Here is a 15,963-nt window from a genome sequence, read left to right as displayed (position 1 = left end):
TCTGGGAAAAGCAGGACAGGAGGCAGAGTCCCCGCTCTCCCAGCTGAGCCCCACTGCTGATGGCAGTGCAGGTCTGCAAGGTGGGCAGAGCTGGGACACTGAGCTTGGGTCCCTGCAAACACAACGCGATTCCTCTCTTCTCACCAGTTTACTAACCATGAAATTCCTATGCCTCTGCCGCTGCAGCTCAGGCTGAAAAATCATCTTTGAAATGGTCGAGTTTGTTTGCTTGCTTTGAGGGTATTTGTTTAATTTCTCTTCTCTAATGAGTCAAGGTTTTTCTATGATCCACAAGACAGCAATATTGCATGTGCTCAGGGACTTTAAGCACGTATACTGAGCACTGTGTGTTTCAAATGGCAAATATTTTGTTAACAACAACAACTAAACAAGCTAGGGAGCAGCCTGAACTTCTAGAGTCAAAGCTAAATCAAAGCACTCCAAGGTTAAATGGCAAAATGCCACAGGAGCTGTTCTGCAGTGGAAATTTATGATTTACAAGTGTACTAGTAAAAGACTGCCTTAATTGCTAGATTACGCTAAGTACTTGGAAATTTTAATGCAGTAAACCGCTATTTTTTTTCTACAGTAGCATCAAAAAACCCACCCTTCTTAAATATAGAAACACATAATCAGATTCCTATAAAAGGCTTTTCCTCCCCCCACCAAGAAACACATGAATATTATAAATAACACCACAGATATCTCTGGAGGACAGGGGGGAAGAGCTCACCTCTCCTCCTTCCCTGCCCCCATAACTTTGTGCTTCCCATAACTATTTGCCTGGAGCCTCTTGCCCCATTTGCCTGTGCTGCCCTCTGGGTTATTTCCCCCCTCTTCCTGTGAGAAAACATGCATTGCCCCATGCTGACCCACAAAGCGGGGACCATCAGGTTGTACCCAAAACACAGAAATCCCCTGATACCCCCCCTGGTGTCCATGTGTCTCTCACTTGCCCACTTGTCCAGCACGCTCTTTAGACAAGACCTTTGCCAAAATGGGGGTGGTGGTATCAAGGGAGCCCCCCAGCCACATGTCCCTGGTGCCAAGGACACACCACCAAGAGGGTTCCCCTGCAGCCAGGGGAAGCTGCTGCAGGAGCGAGGCAGAGAGCCTGGCTCAAATCCTGCTGGAAATGGTATGTTAAATATCCTATTGTGCACTTAAATGATATTTATAGGCACCATCAATCACACAGGTCCTCAGTGCATTAAATCAAGATTCGTTTGAAGACCAGTGTTCTTCCAGACTCCTAGAAACAGCTCAGAAAAATTGAAATCATCATAGCCCTCACCTAAATCTCATGAATTCCAGAAGGTCTCAGAAGCTCAGCAGGGCTTGGCTCACGCTTGGCCCCAGCCCCTGGTATCCATCACAGAGGTGATGGGAAGCAAGCTCAGGTTGGCCTTTTGTGTTACAATGAGCAGAGCTCTGGTACCCTTACCTTCATAAAAATCAAGATTCAGTGGAGCAACATCAATACAGAGCTAGCGTAGATTAAACTAGAATCAGCCCCCAAACCTGCAGAACTGATAAAACATTTAAACAAAACAGAGACGCGGCCCCATCTCCAAGCCAAAATGAACAACTGACCTCTTACACCACTTTTAAACTCCGACCTCCGCTTGTCTCTGCCCATACTTGGGCACAGCTGGGCTCCTGCCGCTCGCCGCCAGCCCGGAGGGAAGTCTGAAGCACCAAACAGAAAACACATGTGACCTATAGACCTTGCTAAATGAGCCGTAAGCAGCGTTTTTCATTCCTGATGCCGTGGCATTTTAGGCAGCCTTTGTGTGTTTGCAGGGATGCAGTTTCTTGGGCAGACACTTGCTTTTTGGTCATCTGAACATAATGTCTGCAGCTGTGGTAGATGTCCCACAGCCTAGGACACAGGGGTAGCAGCAGGCAGTACTGCTATACTAACTGTGTGATGGGCACAGCACCTCAGTAGTCAGTGGATATAGGTATTGTCATCCTAATTTTGACTCTCAAGTCTATGAGTTATACCTAACCTCTCAAGTCTGGGGTTTTATTTGCATTTAGCAATTCAATGGTGATGCTTGCAAAAGTAAGGTAGTACTTACAAGCCATTCTCAAGAGAAGCAGCATTTTACATTCTGAGTTTTACCAGAGCAATGGTGCTACAAGCAGAAATGAAACATAAGTTAGTGTGACTCATTGGAGGAACGCTGCTGCTTATTCCCTGCATAACTAACCTACAAGGGCAGAGGAATATTAAGCACCGTGTAGTCCACTGCTTTGTTTAAGCATGCAAAAGCTCCACTGCAAATTTAAGCAATGTCTTTATAAATCCTGCAACAGAGTAAGCTGTGATGCAGTTTGCTTTTTCTTCATTACTGTAATTAGGTTCTATCTTTTTGCCCCCTTTTTCTGAGTGTGTGTGTGTGTGTGTGTTAACTGTTCTGCAGAAAGTCAAACCACGGGCAGCTTTCTTCTACCAACCAATCCAATTAGTTAAGATTGTGGACAGATTAAGACTCCACAGAGATGCCTGGATGGAAAACCTTTAGGTTAGTTCTTATTCAATAACGCATGAACAAAAACGGGGGATAGCAGCACATTTAACTTGGGGACTGGTGGGTGGAGATAACCACCAGATACTTAAAGGTCTCTTCTTTCTTAGCACCCTCGTAAAACGGAGGGCCAAATAAGCCAGGATATGGCCCATTAATGACAAGAACAGGTATGTAGGTCACTGTGTCATATGGAAAGACCCGCAGCAGAACCTGAGCAGCAAACTGCATCCAGTGGCCCAGATCAAAGTAGAAACTGGGGACGCCTTCAAAAAGAGCTTGGCCACAGATCAGGGAACAGCAAGAAGCTCCCGGTCCAAACGAAAACACTGTGCCCATCCTCTGGATGGACAGGTGGCCATCTTGGCTGCTGTCAGGAGATAGCTGGTGAAAAAAATCTTCAATGAAGAATTCCTAGGACTTTGTACAGCCAAAAATAGGGAGGGCAAACAGGTGCAGGGATATGCAGACAGCTGCACGTAGAGCGTGAGCGACTTTTGCTTCGTCCCACTCTTCCTGATGTTCTTTCATCCTGAAAAACAGAGTCAAAGAAAGGAGAAGGGAACAAAGATTTCTCTCCTAAGGCATAAAACGCAAACGAGGCAGACAGCAGGGTGGATGCAAAGGCTTCAGACATTCATTTCTGGGAACAGGTTAGGAGAGATCTGAATCCAGCTTCAGCAGGGTGAGTCATCAGCTAGCCTGCAGCTCCTGCTGAATAGCTTCTATAGCTCTTGGAAATAAAAGTTGCCAGCACATAAATGCCAATAAAGTGGGCACAGTAGACTTAACAATGATTACATGAGATCATCGTGGAGGATCAGCTGCCCAGCAGGAGCCAGTAAGGCTCAGAAATGCTGACGGTCACTTCTCCACTGCTTTCTAGTGATGACTATTTAGATGCATGTGACTGCAGAAGGCATCGTGGTTGTCACCTGCCAGGCAGTTCACTCGATTATATGGTGTCACAGAGCAATAATATATGACTGTTTCCCAGGACCATGAGGTTGGTATTTCAGGACACAGTATTTTAAATAACTGTTCAGACAATAACAGCTCATTGCGATGAAGTCATCAAGTGTTTCTGAGGTTACTTAGTACCACAGAAAAAGTGAACAAGAAACCACCTGAGCTCCTGAAACTGTGGCCTGGGTGCCACAAACCCCACAGAAGCAGCAAGGGCTCAGCAAGGCAGTAGGAGCATCTCTGGATGCCAGTAACCCACATTTCAGCAACCTTTGATCTAAACAGCTTGAATACTGGGGGACAACCATAACACTGTGTCAGGTTTTTTCTCATAATCAGAGTGGTATTATTGTACCCAGTGCTTCTGCTGCTACCAGCTCTGAACAAAGTGTTACCAGCTTATCAGGAATATTTTCTACAAACAGGGCTGACTACAGGACGAGACTTCTCTTGTGCAAATGCTGAGTTTTAAATATGCCTTCATTTCACACTGGAATAAAACCTGGATATTGCAAAACTCTGAAAAATAATTGTTTTGAATTGATCAAAATGATGAGGCATTTTTCCTTTATCTGCCTTCAGAGTTTTTGCATTGTTATGAAAACAAATATTTTCCATGAAAAAAGGAAATGTTTTGTTCCAAAAAGTCCCCAAAAGTTAAAGCAGGACAACTTCACTACCATCCAAAATTTGCAAAACATGAATTTTATTGACCTGCACCAGCTGTAATTATTGTTTTTCTGTCCAATTCTAATCAGTACAGCAATATCCTGTAAGGGTGTGCTAAAAATGTGTGTCATTATACCAGCAAAATGTGTATTTATAATGACAAAAAAATGAGGTCACTAAATGTAGTTTATTTCACCTTAGGAACTAATATGGGAGAGCAGGAGGAGGCTGGTGAGCACCAGTTAAGCCTGTGCTAGAAGAACTGCAGAAACGGTTACACCGTCACGTCTCTTCTAGTGAGCAGTGGACCACAGCAAAATGCCAGATTACGGGCAGACTCGTCATTTCGAGCAACTTTGTATTTTAAAATGGCTGGGCAAGGGGCAGAAAAACAAACCCATGTTTCCAGTATTAGCAAGTCAAATTGTGAGCTGACGTCAAGAACACTGTGATGATCGTATCATGAATTTCACAATATTTGGTGCTGTTTTCTGCAGCCCTTGCTCCTGCAACTCTGTAATTACATGAAAATTACTCTTCTCATTTAAAAGTAAAAAATGTTTCCAGCCTTGAAAGTTTAAAAAAACATTAACCAAGCACTCCAAATGAAAAAAGTAAATAAAAAAGCACGTCAAACTTATTATTAAGCCCCCCTCTCAAATTCTCAGGGTTTTCCAGCAGACAGTTCATGATGTGTGGTGGTCTGAGTTGAGCTGATAGCTGCTGTCTGCTCAACTAGACAAAATGTAGTTTTCTTGAGGGAGAGGCAACTAAGAGGGAATATCTGTTTTTAAAAGATAAGAGAGTAAAACATGGTGGCTGTGGGACTGGTAGGAAGGAACAGCTGTAGTGTTCATGTGGGTTTTTGTGTCTGAGAGCTGGAGCTAGGAGAAAAAAAAGTGGATCCTAACTAAATCTCCAATAACAATCTTTGCACTTGCTCCCTATCTCTTTGTCTGTGTTTCTTACCTACCACTACAGAAGTTTTCAAATACCTGGGAAATGCATCACTAACCAGGATGTGTATAAACATATACATATATGTATATATGCATATATATATATATGGGCATGTTTTAAATGCCTGCAAGCCTTTAGCCACCTAACGCCTTGTAAGAAGCAACAGCCACAACACGCAAGAGTTACCAAGTACGAATGTAGCTGCCACAAATCCATCTCTAATCCTCCCTTAATTACACGGCCGAGCGGGGCCTTAGCGCTGAGACAGCTCCACGCTGCAGCTCCATCCGCCCAGCACAAAGGCAGCAGCAGCATCTGATGACGCAGGACTGTACAGTACGGAGGGTGAAGTCAAGGCTATAATTAGGAAACCACTTTATGGTGAAGCAGGCAGCCTAATGAAAGCCGCTGATGGGAGCAGCGTACTGCATCTACATTGACAATAGCCGGCTAGCATCATTAGTACCTGTCATCTTTTTCCCCCCTTTCTCTCCAGCACATCTCTGAATGTTTAGAGTGAGGAAATCTTCCTGCACCGCAAACGCTAAAATCCTTAGCTAAATTTCTTCCCTGAGATTTGCCTGAACTCATGTATTATGATGGCCATGATACCAGGGGAGAGAATTTCGCCTCTGGTCACACCTGTGGCAAACAGCCAAAAAAAGGGTGGATGCATCCTACTCTTGCTCCACACATGCTCCCTCATGTACGAAGGACATACAGGAAATAAATACAGAAAATACAACCAGGCAGCAGTAGATGCAGCGGAGTAGACTATGTTAAATCCCAACAGAAAGTTAGCTAATAACAAATGCAAGGCACTTACACAGAGCCCTTCTGCACAAAGCTTGAAATGCTCTTACACACCAAGTGAATTCATCACTTGTGGCTCTTGTGAGAAGAGGCCAAAGTTCAATTACCTGTTGTCCAGCTGGGAAGACTGGGGTGGAAGGAGAGAGCAAGGTATTTGTTTGAGGCCTAACACACAAAGAAAATATAAGTCTGCTAATTTTCAGTGCTTAATTCTGAAAAATTTAGCTTACATGCCTCAAGATGTCCTTTGGAGGTCTCTAATCCATTTGTCCCTCGTGTCTTGTACCCTCTACTTCATCCCGCCCTGGTATTTTGACAGTTTGGCTTGGAGAAGCTAATCACTTCTCTGTGTGTGCTGACTGGACTAGCCCCTTGCTTTTCAGCTTAGCTGTTAATGCAAGTGGAAATACCTCCAGCAAGAAGCTTGCCCTTTTGCTACCCTTGAAGCACCTAGTCTGAGCCTACAGGATTTTGGATCTCCAGGGCTCTCCACCTAGCAGCTTGTAAAAGCATTCCAAATTTACTACTCTTTGAACCAGCAAAGAAAATAAATCTTCCTTGCCATAAATGCTGATGTTGGTGCACTGAGAAATTCAAAAGGAGGCTGCAGAGAGAGAGAAACATTCCCCATGCGATGATTAAAGTGCCAGTTCATGAAAGCTGACGTCAGCGCGTGCTTTCAGGGTGGCAAAGCACTTTGCATTTATCCTCTCCTTGTTTGTGCTCCATCTGGATGGGCTCCAGCGGAGAAAAAAAGGAGAGAAAAAGAGAAGCTAATGCCTTTCTAATACATTTCTGTATTCCTTTGGTTTCACGCAGGGAGCAGGCTCTGAAGCACCTAAGTTTTGCAACGAGATAAAAGAAACCAAAGGCGACTGGTGCTGGTGGCCAAACTGAGTTATAATTAGATTGTCATAGCAAACAGTGAGTTGAGGCAGCTCCAAGGAGGACCGAAGGAGAGCACACTGGTAAATAACATCATCTTGGGATTCGATCGTTTGCAGAGGTCACCCTGTTTCCCGTCAAGTGGATTCATTCCAGCTCACGACTGCTTTCACATAAAGTCACAATGGTTCAAAACCCAAAAAAGCTGCATGAGTAAGCTACAGGTTTCTGCTAAAAACGGTCTGATGGGAACACACCCAAGAGCAGTTCCCCAGCTCCATGGTATTGTTCATGGTTAGAGGACAAAGCAGGGTTGGGACTGAGGCAGATCTCCCTTCCCCGCGATGGAGCAGCACAGGGAGTGCCGCACACTCCCCCTTTCCATAACCCCACCAGTTAGGTCAAGCCAAGCAGTTTGCTGAAGGTGAGAGCTGTGAGCATCCTGGTAGAGGTGCTGGCTGCTGGGAGGCAACTTCATATGGAAAAAATACTTCCCTCCCTCCTTTTTTTTTTTTTTCTTTAATTCTGGGCTGCTGTTGGAGTTGATGGGAAATGCTTACCCAATCGATACGGTCACACACATGCTGCAACAGCTATGATAATTACATTGCAGGGCTTCTTACCTAAGGTGGCTACTGATAATTTGGTTTTAGAGCTACACACTGGTACTGTGGAGCAGCGTGGATCCTGACTCTGCATGACAGTGGTTTTGATCTGTGGCCACTCTCAGAGCTGGCATGGTTACTTGGTACAAACAGATCACGTTCATCAACACAGGAGGAGCCAGCTCTGCAGAGAAGCTGCCTCTCCAGCACTGAAAGGACAACTTTGAATTTACTGGAACTATTCAGAGGAAACAACCTTTCTTTTGCCCCAGACATTCTGATGGTTTAGACTTAGTTCCCACTTCAAAAATCAGGATGTCAATATAAAAAAAGCTAAAAGGCTCTAAATCAGTATTATTTTTCAACTGTATGCTTTCAGCTGGAAAACAAGTCAAAAGGCAGACATCCTGCCCTTCTGAATATTCTGAAAATAAATAGTCTTTTAAATGGCTAAACAGACTTTGAAATAACACTCTGAAATGAAACATTTCACTTTAGGTCCACTTTTCTCCATAGTTTCTCTTCCACCAAATAAAAAAAATGAACAACAGACCAACTATGCAAGAAAATTATTTCCATTTCAGCAACATAATTTCTTCTCAATAGGATTTCTTTTTCCTGTTCTAAAGGAGATACCTTTACCATGTAGACAGATCTGAGGTCAGATCCCCAAAGATCCTGACCCTTCCTCCTCTGAGCAAAGTACCATGATTCTGTGATCCCTTCAGAGCTTGGCAAGGAGAGGGTGCAACCAGCACCTTGCGTCTCGCAGGCTGGAGGTGGAACCTGGTGAGCTAGTTACTGGGTGTGGGTAACGCAAGTGGGAGCACGATGGGTAAGCAGTGAATTTTCTCTCTCCTTCCCATTCCCCACCCTGTGATAATCCCAGCCTGGGCCTCTGCCAAAGCGCTGCCGAGGGCTCAGTGCCCCGGTGTGTGTACGGAGTGTTGGGGCAGACCTGATCCTGGGTGACATGCGCACCCCAGAGCTTGCTGCGCCCCACCACTCGCTCCCCACTCACACAGACTGCCAACATTATGCTCTATTTGCATTCAAGCTAAGGGGAAAAACAGGCATAAAGTTGGCACAGCTACCAGTCTAGCTCTGTTAGCAACTGAGCGATAAGCTGTGTAGTAGTTACACAACTGGGCTGTGTCTGTGGAGCCAGGAGTTCTGGGTTTAATTTCCTGCTCAGTCACTGACTCATCACGTAGCCCAGAGCACAACACTTCACCTCTCTGCACATAAATTTCATAATCTTTAGTTGGGGGGTAATAAGACTATCTCACAGGAATGTTAGGACACACAAATTACTCTCATAAATATTTGTAAAATGCTTTAGACGATGCTTTCACAAAGGCACTGAGTATTTCGTTGTTGAATAAGTAACAGCCAGGGGAATATCCTAATTGCTGGGCTGGCTTATTTACTTACCTTACACCAGAGATTTCTGGCAGCTGTACGAAAAGGATGTCTCAGGTAGGGGGAAGGGTGAAGAGGTTGTTTGACTAGCACAGCAGGAGCAGCAGCAGGAAAAGGTCAGCTCATGCCATAAAATAAGATAAATGTTATGCCAAAGGCTAAGAGGCATTTGTGTCGTTTTCAGCCCAGATGCACAAAAAGCTTATATAGATGACACAGTGGTGGAATATGGGTGTCTAATCCAGTTAAGTGCGGTCCACAAAGTCCCACATAATTTCTTCAGAATACATGGTCAACTCTTATTTTTGGATTTTAAAAGCACTGAGATAGCTGAAGTTCTGCTTTTGCACCTTCCCAGCGGTGTTATCTTCTCTCCGACGGTGAGCACATCACTGTCTGTCCTTCACCAGAGGCTGTCTGAGATTCAGAACTGAGGTGTGTCAGTGCTTCAGATCCCCAGAGGCTCTGGGAGGAAGACTCAGGGATATTATAGGACTCATATAAACACTCAGTTTTGCTGTGGGACCTTGAGGAGCTGCTGGACTCCCAGCCCAAGAGGCTGTATTTGCAGACAGGTGAGCTTTCTGAGAGAACCAACAGCTGCACTGAAGGGATACAAGACAGTTGCTGAGAGAGCAAGTCTTAGAAACTTTCCCAAAATGCATCTTTGATTTGTCTTGTCTAGTCTATCCCAGCTACATCCTCCCCACTTATTCCTAACTCCTGTATTTTACTTTGATCTGAAAACTGAATCACAGGATACCTGTGGGCAACCTGGGAAGTGCAGATGGATCTCCAGTGGGTAGAGAGCTGCTGAACTGTGACTTTAAGAGGAGGTACTGACTGCACCACTGAGTTGGTGCAAGAGCACAGAAAGTACTTTCTGCCTCATCCACCCACTGTGAAGCCTCTACATACATTTTTCTGAAATGCCCAAGGCCCAGTTCCCCTGCTGTTGCTAAACTGAAGCATTGCTGAGCAGCCCTGGCCTCTGTTTTGCTTTGGGGATTATCTCCTGTCACAACCTAAGCCCATTGGGGCCCTCAGGTGGTGCTTCCAGCCACCTAAGCTACACAAATGGTAGCTAATGGGTTTTCCTTCATGGCTAGTTTTTAGCACTGAAAGGAATTTTTGAAAAATGCTTGATGGTTATGATACAGACACTTTAAGGGTATCAGGTCATTTTCTTTCTTCACAACCATAATCATTTCACATCAGTTAAAAAGCACTCTTAGATGTTTGGAAGCAGCTGGTTTCTCCAGCTGAGATAACTCACTCCAGGATCAGCCCAAGGATCAATGGCAGAAATCCCAACTGCCTCTCACTGAACCTTGTTCCTGCAGCAAAACTAGTCTGAATGCACTGTCAAATCCTTCTTGTAGAAAAGCAGGAGGCCTGGAAACTACAAGCCCCTACCACTGAAACACATCCATGGATCCCATCCTCCATCTGACCGAAGACGTGAGCACATTTACATACCTGACTTCTACACATCCTGCGGAAGGCCTGCGATTAGGGAAAACCCATACAGTTCATATAGTTCAGTGAAGTAGATTTTCTCCATAAAATCCACTCTATTTAACCTAGCTATGACTGCATTACGAATAAGAGTTACATAGGCCAGAGAAATAGAAAGACATATGGAAAAATTCTTCCAGTCTCTAGCCAGTAAGTAGTTCCAGGCACCCCTTAAAATAAGCTCTCCTGTGTTTTGTTGGATTTGTTTTCTAAAGTTGCTCAAACCATGGGCTCTCTGTCTTTTCCCTTGGGCAGCCATTGTCTCCAATGATCAGAACCAGGATAATTTTTGCTTTGCGCTAGGAGCTTCGTCAAAAACACCTAAATAAGCCTCCCTCCCCATCCCCAGTCAGGTGTGTGCTGATAGTGTTGGCTTTCAAAATGCCTATGGGAAAGCTACTGAACCCAGAAAGGAATTAAACAGGCAAAAGATGGGGTAACATCTGGTGCCCACAACAACTAAGTGGTGACAAGGACAGTTGCTGACAGCTCAATGGAAGATCCTCAGCAGGTACTGAGTGAAAATGTGCCTACCTCTTCCACCACCCCCTTTTTTGGTTACAGATTCCTGTAACTAGAAATACTTCTCAGGACCCTGGATAAGCAAGCTGTGAACTCAGAACCTCTCCCTGTCATGCTCAGAGATCTATTGTATTATACCCAGAAACCTTGTTTCATTTAATTTGTGAACTGCTTTATGAGGAGGCTTTCATCTTGCTTTTCCGCAAATCCCAGGTACCTTCTTTCTGAAAAAAAAAAGGGTAAAACAGAGCAAGCACTGCAAACCTGTGGTCCTTCAAAAGCAAATTCTTTAAATACCTGAGGGAACACAAAACTTGCAAATGCAGAGTTTTAAAAATCCAGGGCTTTTCTGTACCCCTGTCTTTGGGGCCAGTTGTTTCACTTCAACATTTCAGCTAAATGCCCTTCAAAATAAAAAAATCTTGCCCAGATGTCCCAATCCATAACATGCTGACCGGCTGTAAAAATGGCATGATTTGTTATCAGTACATCTCTATCTCACCAACCAGACGCTGGTGGGAGGAAACATTTAGCAATTTCTGAAGCCACACAAAATTCTTCCCTGCAGATATTTTTCTGTATTTTTGCTCTCTTTCTGAAGTTCACTGATCACCTAAACCAGACTTTGGGTAAACGGACCCTTAATAAAACTCTTTTGTACTGTTTGATCTTACAAAGTAAAACACAGACACTGTACCACGATGAGAGGGGGGGGGTCCAACAGCAGTGACAAAGGAAGCCAGAACTTAAACTCGACTGCTACCTAAGCTGTAGAAAAATGATTTTCCAACACTTATGAGGCTCCACCACTTGTCCGTTTGTAGAACAGGTTACTTCTCAGGACCAGGCAACAGCATAACACCTACGCGCAACACCCATAACAACCACCTGAACCGGGCAGCAAGGTCAGTACCCACAGAGCTCCTTTGGACAGCAACTGCTGGTGCAGGCTGACCTCTGTCTCTTCTCCGGAGGAAGAATCCACAAAACATGTTTTCTCAGGATGCTAAGAAACCATTTTACAAAAGAAGAGGTAGTTTTCAGTGGTGGGTGAGACCACCATTGGCCAAAGAAAATCCTGGGCAAACGTGGTGTCCATTTAATGGAATTTTCCATGCAGACTTGAATTTCCTCCTAAGCCTCTCTTCTTTTGTGCATCAGTAGGCAAGCTGGCCTACTCAAAGCCTCTCTTCTTTTGTGCATCAGTAGGCAAGCTGGCCTACTCAGTGGTCCAGTGAGGGAAAAATGCCATGAGGGCGTCTGAAGCCAAGGGCACATTACCAAAGAAAAACAGGGGAATGGACAACTGATGGACAGCACGTACAGATTACTCTCTGATTTAATGTGAAACTGAATGCAGTCTAAGATCCAGACCTAATAATTTATCATTCACTTCAGCTTAATGTTACATCCACTTAATGAGCACAGAGGGAATGCACAACAGCAACATATTCAAGGAAATAATTTTCCTTGTGGAGCAGCTGCAAACTGCATGATTCTTGATGGTTTTTTTAAATGTCAGTGCAGTTCATCACATACTTCAGTCTCCACAAGAAAGATGCCAGAAGATATTTCCAGAGACAAAACAAGAAGCCCACAAGTTCACACTCCAGCTCCTATGTGCTCCTGCTGGAGCAGCGCAGTAGAGCTACACCACAGCTACAGAAACCAGGGGAAAAGTCTCCTGTTGCAGAAGCAGCACAGAGCCAACATAATTTAAGCTCCATGGCTTCTCTGTTCCCAAAAGCATCAGTAAAGGCATCATTCCTTACAGAGCTGGGTGCCGTAGGCAACTGGAGTCTGCAGTTCAAAGTGGAGTGACACTGGCTCCTCTGCAAGAATTATTTACACTCTAGTGTCCTTCAGGATGCTGGAGATGCTATGAGCCATCTTTCTTCTGATTTCCTAACTGACAGCATCCCTCATGTTTTAGCGTTCAGAATCTCCAAACAAAATTTAGCTAAGTGAGGAAAGGGGATGTCTAATTATTTATTCTAGCAGGGGCACCAGCATAAAACTCAAGAAGCACTTGCATGCATCTCTAGCAAGACAAACCTGATGTGAGAAACTGCAGTATTCTGTACCTGTAACACATGCTCTAGGAACCCCACCCCAATTCCTACACGTACACACAGTTTAGAAAGGTAAATCAGCACTGAAGTACTGTTTTAAGTTTTCTTTTAAATACCTAGCACTGATGAAAGGATCTGCAGTGAGCTCTCTCTTTTTACTCCTTCCCAAGCCGAGAGCAATAGAGCAGTGGCTATCCAAGCTCCTAGGAGAGGACTCACGAGAACAACATTCAGGGATGAGAGGAGATTACAGCCTTCATGACCCACTGGGATATTTGCTCAGGTTCCTCACTTGTGAGGCTTGTGTTTTGCAATGTGTCTGAGGGGAAGACGCTGTGGAATGGACTGGAATACAATAAATCTTGTCACCAGCATTGTAGGTTTGAGGCTGCATTTGCTTCAATTTACTGAGCTAAATAAACACCAGCAGCTGGGATATCAGGTAAAGAGTTAATGGCCCACAGTGAAGACAGGGACAGGAAGAGCAGCAGAGGTGCCTGTGCTGCACTGAAACAAGATGGGGGTGCTTCTGTTTTGCATTCCAAATATATCCCCACTTGGGGCTGCATGTAGAGCTCTGTGGATAAGATTTAGGCAAATGAAAGTCCTACTAGTAATGGCACAACCTTTGAGTACAGATCAAAGGAGAGGTGAGCAGAGCTACAGCCCCTGAAACCTGAATTTTATCCACCTCTTTTTTATCTTAGCAAGGAAAATAACAGGAGTGACATGTAAAAAGGAGTCTAAATACCTTTTGTGTGCATAATAAGTAGATTTAGGAATCCCAGAACACATTCTGAAACATTTTATTTTTATGCTCATTTGCATTTCTGGAGTGCAAATGTTGTACACATTGAAAAAAAAATAGAAAAAAAGAAAGAAAAAAATCACATAAGTGCAAACCACCCTTTGGCTTCTGTAAAATAAAAATTTGCAGTATTTGACACAGGAAACAACAAAGATATTGGAAAACAAGACATGGGGAACCTGCAAAATGTATTCAATGCGAGTTGACCTGCAAGTATGAAACAAGGAATGTCTAATTTCCCGGAACAGCCTCCTCTGAAGTCCTGATCAGAATTTTGAAAAAACTTTGCAAGTTATTCCTCGGGGCATATCCATGGAGATTCCAGTATGGGACACCTGAACATGCCACAGGTCCTATGAGAAGGGTTCAGGTCAGGCTAGGTTGCCAATCAGGTACCTCATTTTTGTTTAGACCCCCTACTGCATGCTAATGAAGAAATTCCTTCTTCACAGGAAGAGCCCATTCTTGAACCAGCTGTTGAACAGCAGTGGGCAGCAGGATGCAGAATGGCCCTGGGCTAGTTAGCCTTGGAGGAGAAGTGATGCATGTCGCCCAGCTTCACGTCTGGTCCCTGGAGTCCAAGGCAGTGGATAGGCTGTGATTATTCTCACTGCACTGCACCAGAGGTGCCACATGGATGGTCCAGGTTGCTCAGAAGTTGGCTTAAAGTTGTTTCCATGACCTTATATTTCCCTGTGTAAAATGACCTTCAGCCCAATGGTCTTGCTGGAATCTAACATGTGGAATTGCAGCTTTTCTTTTTTATCTCACCTTACTATTGGTGGACTTGTATCTAACATTTGATATACAGGTATATAAGAAAACAGGGCAGAATTAAGGTGCCAAGATGCACAAACAAGCAATTGACATCCTGATTAATATTCATTAAATGGAGAATTGCATCCCAGAATGAAAAAGCTTTAACACTTTGAACTTCATCCTCCACTTGACTGATCTGCAGAAACTAATTCCACAGTACCTTTCTGATCAAGATTATCAGGCCCCAAAATTCCTGGTTAACCAAGGAGCTTCATTTATACCCAACGTTTTTTTTTTTTTTTTACTTTGCTGCATCACACCAGAGACCAGCCTCAGCAGAGACAGATGTTTGTTCCAGTCACTTTACAGAGTTGTCATTTTAACGTTCTTTTCTCTGTCAGTCTCACGTTGGTGCCTCTTGGCTCTTTTTCCTGACACAAGCCAGATGAGTAAAGAACCCACCAGGACTCCAGCTACTGCAGCCACAATGACAGCCCAGTAGGGGACTGAAGGTTCAGTTTTCTCCAAGATGAGAGCTGAATTTCTGGATCCACTATTTCTCGGTGTGGAAAGAAAGGGTTTTTCCTACAAAGGGAGAGCAAAGGCTTTACTGACCACAAACCCCTTGAGAGGCAGCATTCAGACAATATGCCATCACCCCTTCCCAGAGAGGGACTGTCAGTCTTTACACAGACTGTCAGCTGTTTCTGCCCTATTTTAGCTCAAATCTTTCCTGCCTTATTGCCTGAACGTCCATAGAACAAAAAAGGAGCTATCTCAGAGAGTGATGGCATCATGTCCAAATTTGTTTCCTGAACACAACCAAATGGAAATACGTAGACCCATTAAAACTGGCACAAATGAGAGGCTTTCTGCTGCAGCCAGGAAATTTTTTTTTGCATTAAATTTTAAGTACATTTTCCTGTGTGTAACAAAAGAGGAGTATATTTTAGCTATTTAAAGCCTTCACAAAGATACTATTTTAAGTAATTTTACCAGTAAGGAAAAGGAGGAAAAATAAAAGTAGTCAATGGAGAGTATGGACATCTTGGCCTTTACTTACAGGGTTTGGACACTTGAGTTTTGATCTGTCATGGGTAAAGTTGATGTAAGTCTGCTTTTCACCAACTGGCTCCAGCTGAGGAGAAAAGCAATAGTAAAGTTAATAATGATTCTTTTTCCTCCTCAGACTCTCATGACTTGGGTGGTTACGACGTTTTATCCAATCTTTTGTTGCTTGCAGCAATGAAGAAATGTGATAGAAGTGCACCACATGAAAGTTTGCAAACATTTTAGTGCTCATGAACTGAAGACATTGAGAATCTGATGCATTGCCTGCAGAAAAACTCCCTTGGGAAGCAAGGAACAGGAGAAGCCTTTCCTCTTTTTGCACTGAGCTGAGGAGAAAATAACTCTGAATACCACATACT

The 15,963-nt window shown here is 44.0% G+C and overlaps 1 protein-coding gene across 3 annotated transcripts in view; it reads right to left on the bottom strand.

The window, feature by feature from the left end:
• Window positions 1–13,762: 13,762 nt before the first annotated feature.
• PLB1 (phospholipase B1) overlaps window positions 13,763–15,963 on the bottom strand; it is an 86,092-nt gene continuing 83,891 nt past the window's right edge. For all 3 annotated transcript variants that reach the window (XM_021289505.2, XM_021289507.2, XM_065059762.1), the window contains 2 exons: window positions 15,597–15,671; window positions 13,763–15,118 (listed from right to left, as the gene is read on the bottom strand). In XM_021289505.2, coding sequence (XP_021145180.2) covers window positions 14,897–15,118; window positions 15,597–15,671 — 297 coding nt within the window. In that variant the 3' untranslated portion in view covers window positions 13,763–14,896. The remainder of the gene's footprint in view (window positions 15,119–15,596; window positions 15,672–15,963) is intronic.

This window comes from Columba livia, chromosome 3 (genome assembly GCF_036013475.1).
Source record: "Columba livia isolate bColLiv1 breed racing homer chromosome 3, bColLiv1.pat.W.v2, whole genome shotgun sequence".
Classification (NCBI taxonomy): Eukaryota; Metazoa; Chordata; class Aves; order Columbiformes; family Columbidae; genus Columba; species Columba livia.
Note: the sequence above shows the minus strand (reverse complement) of the source record. Positions and strands in the feature narration are given on the sequence as shown.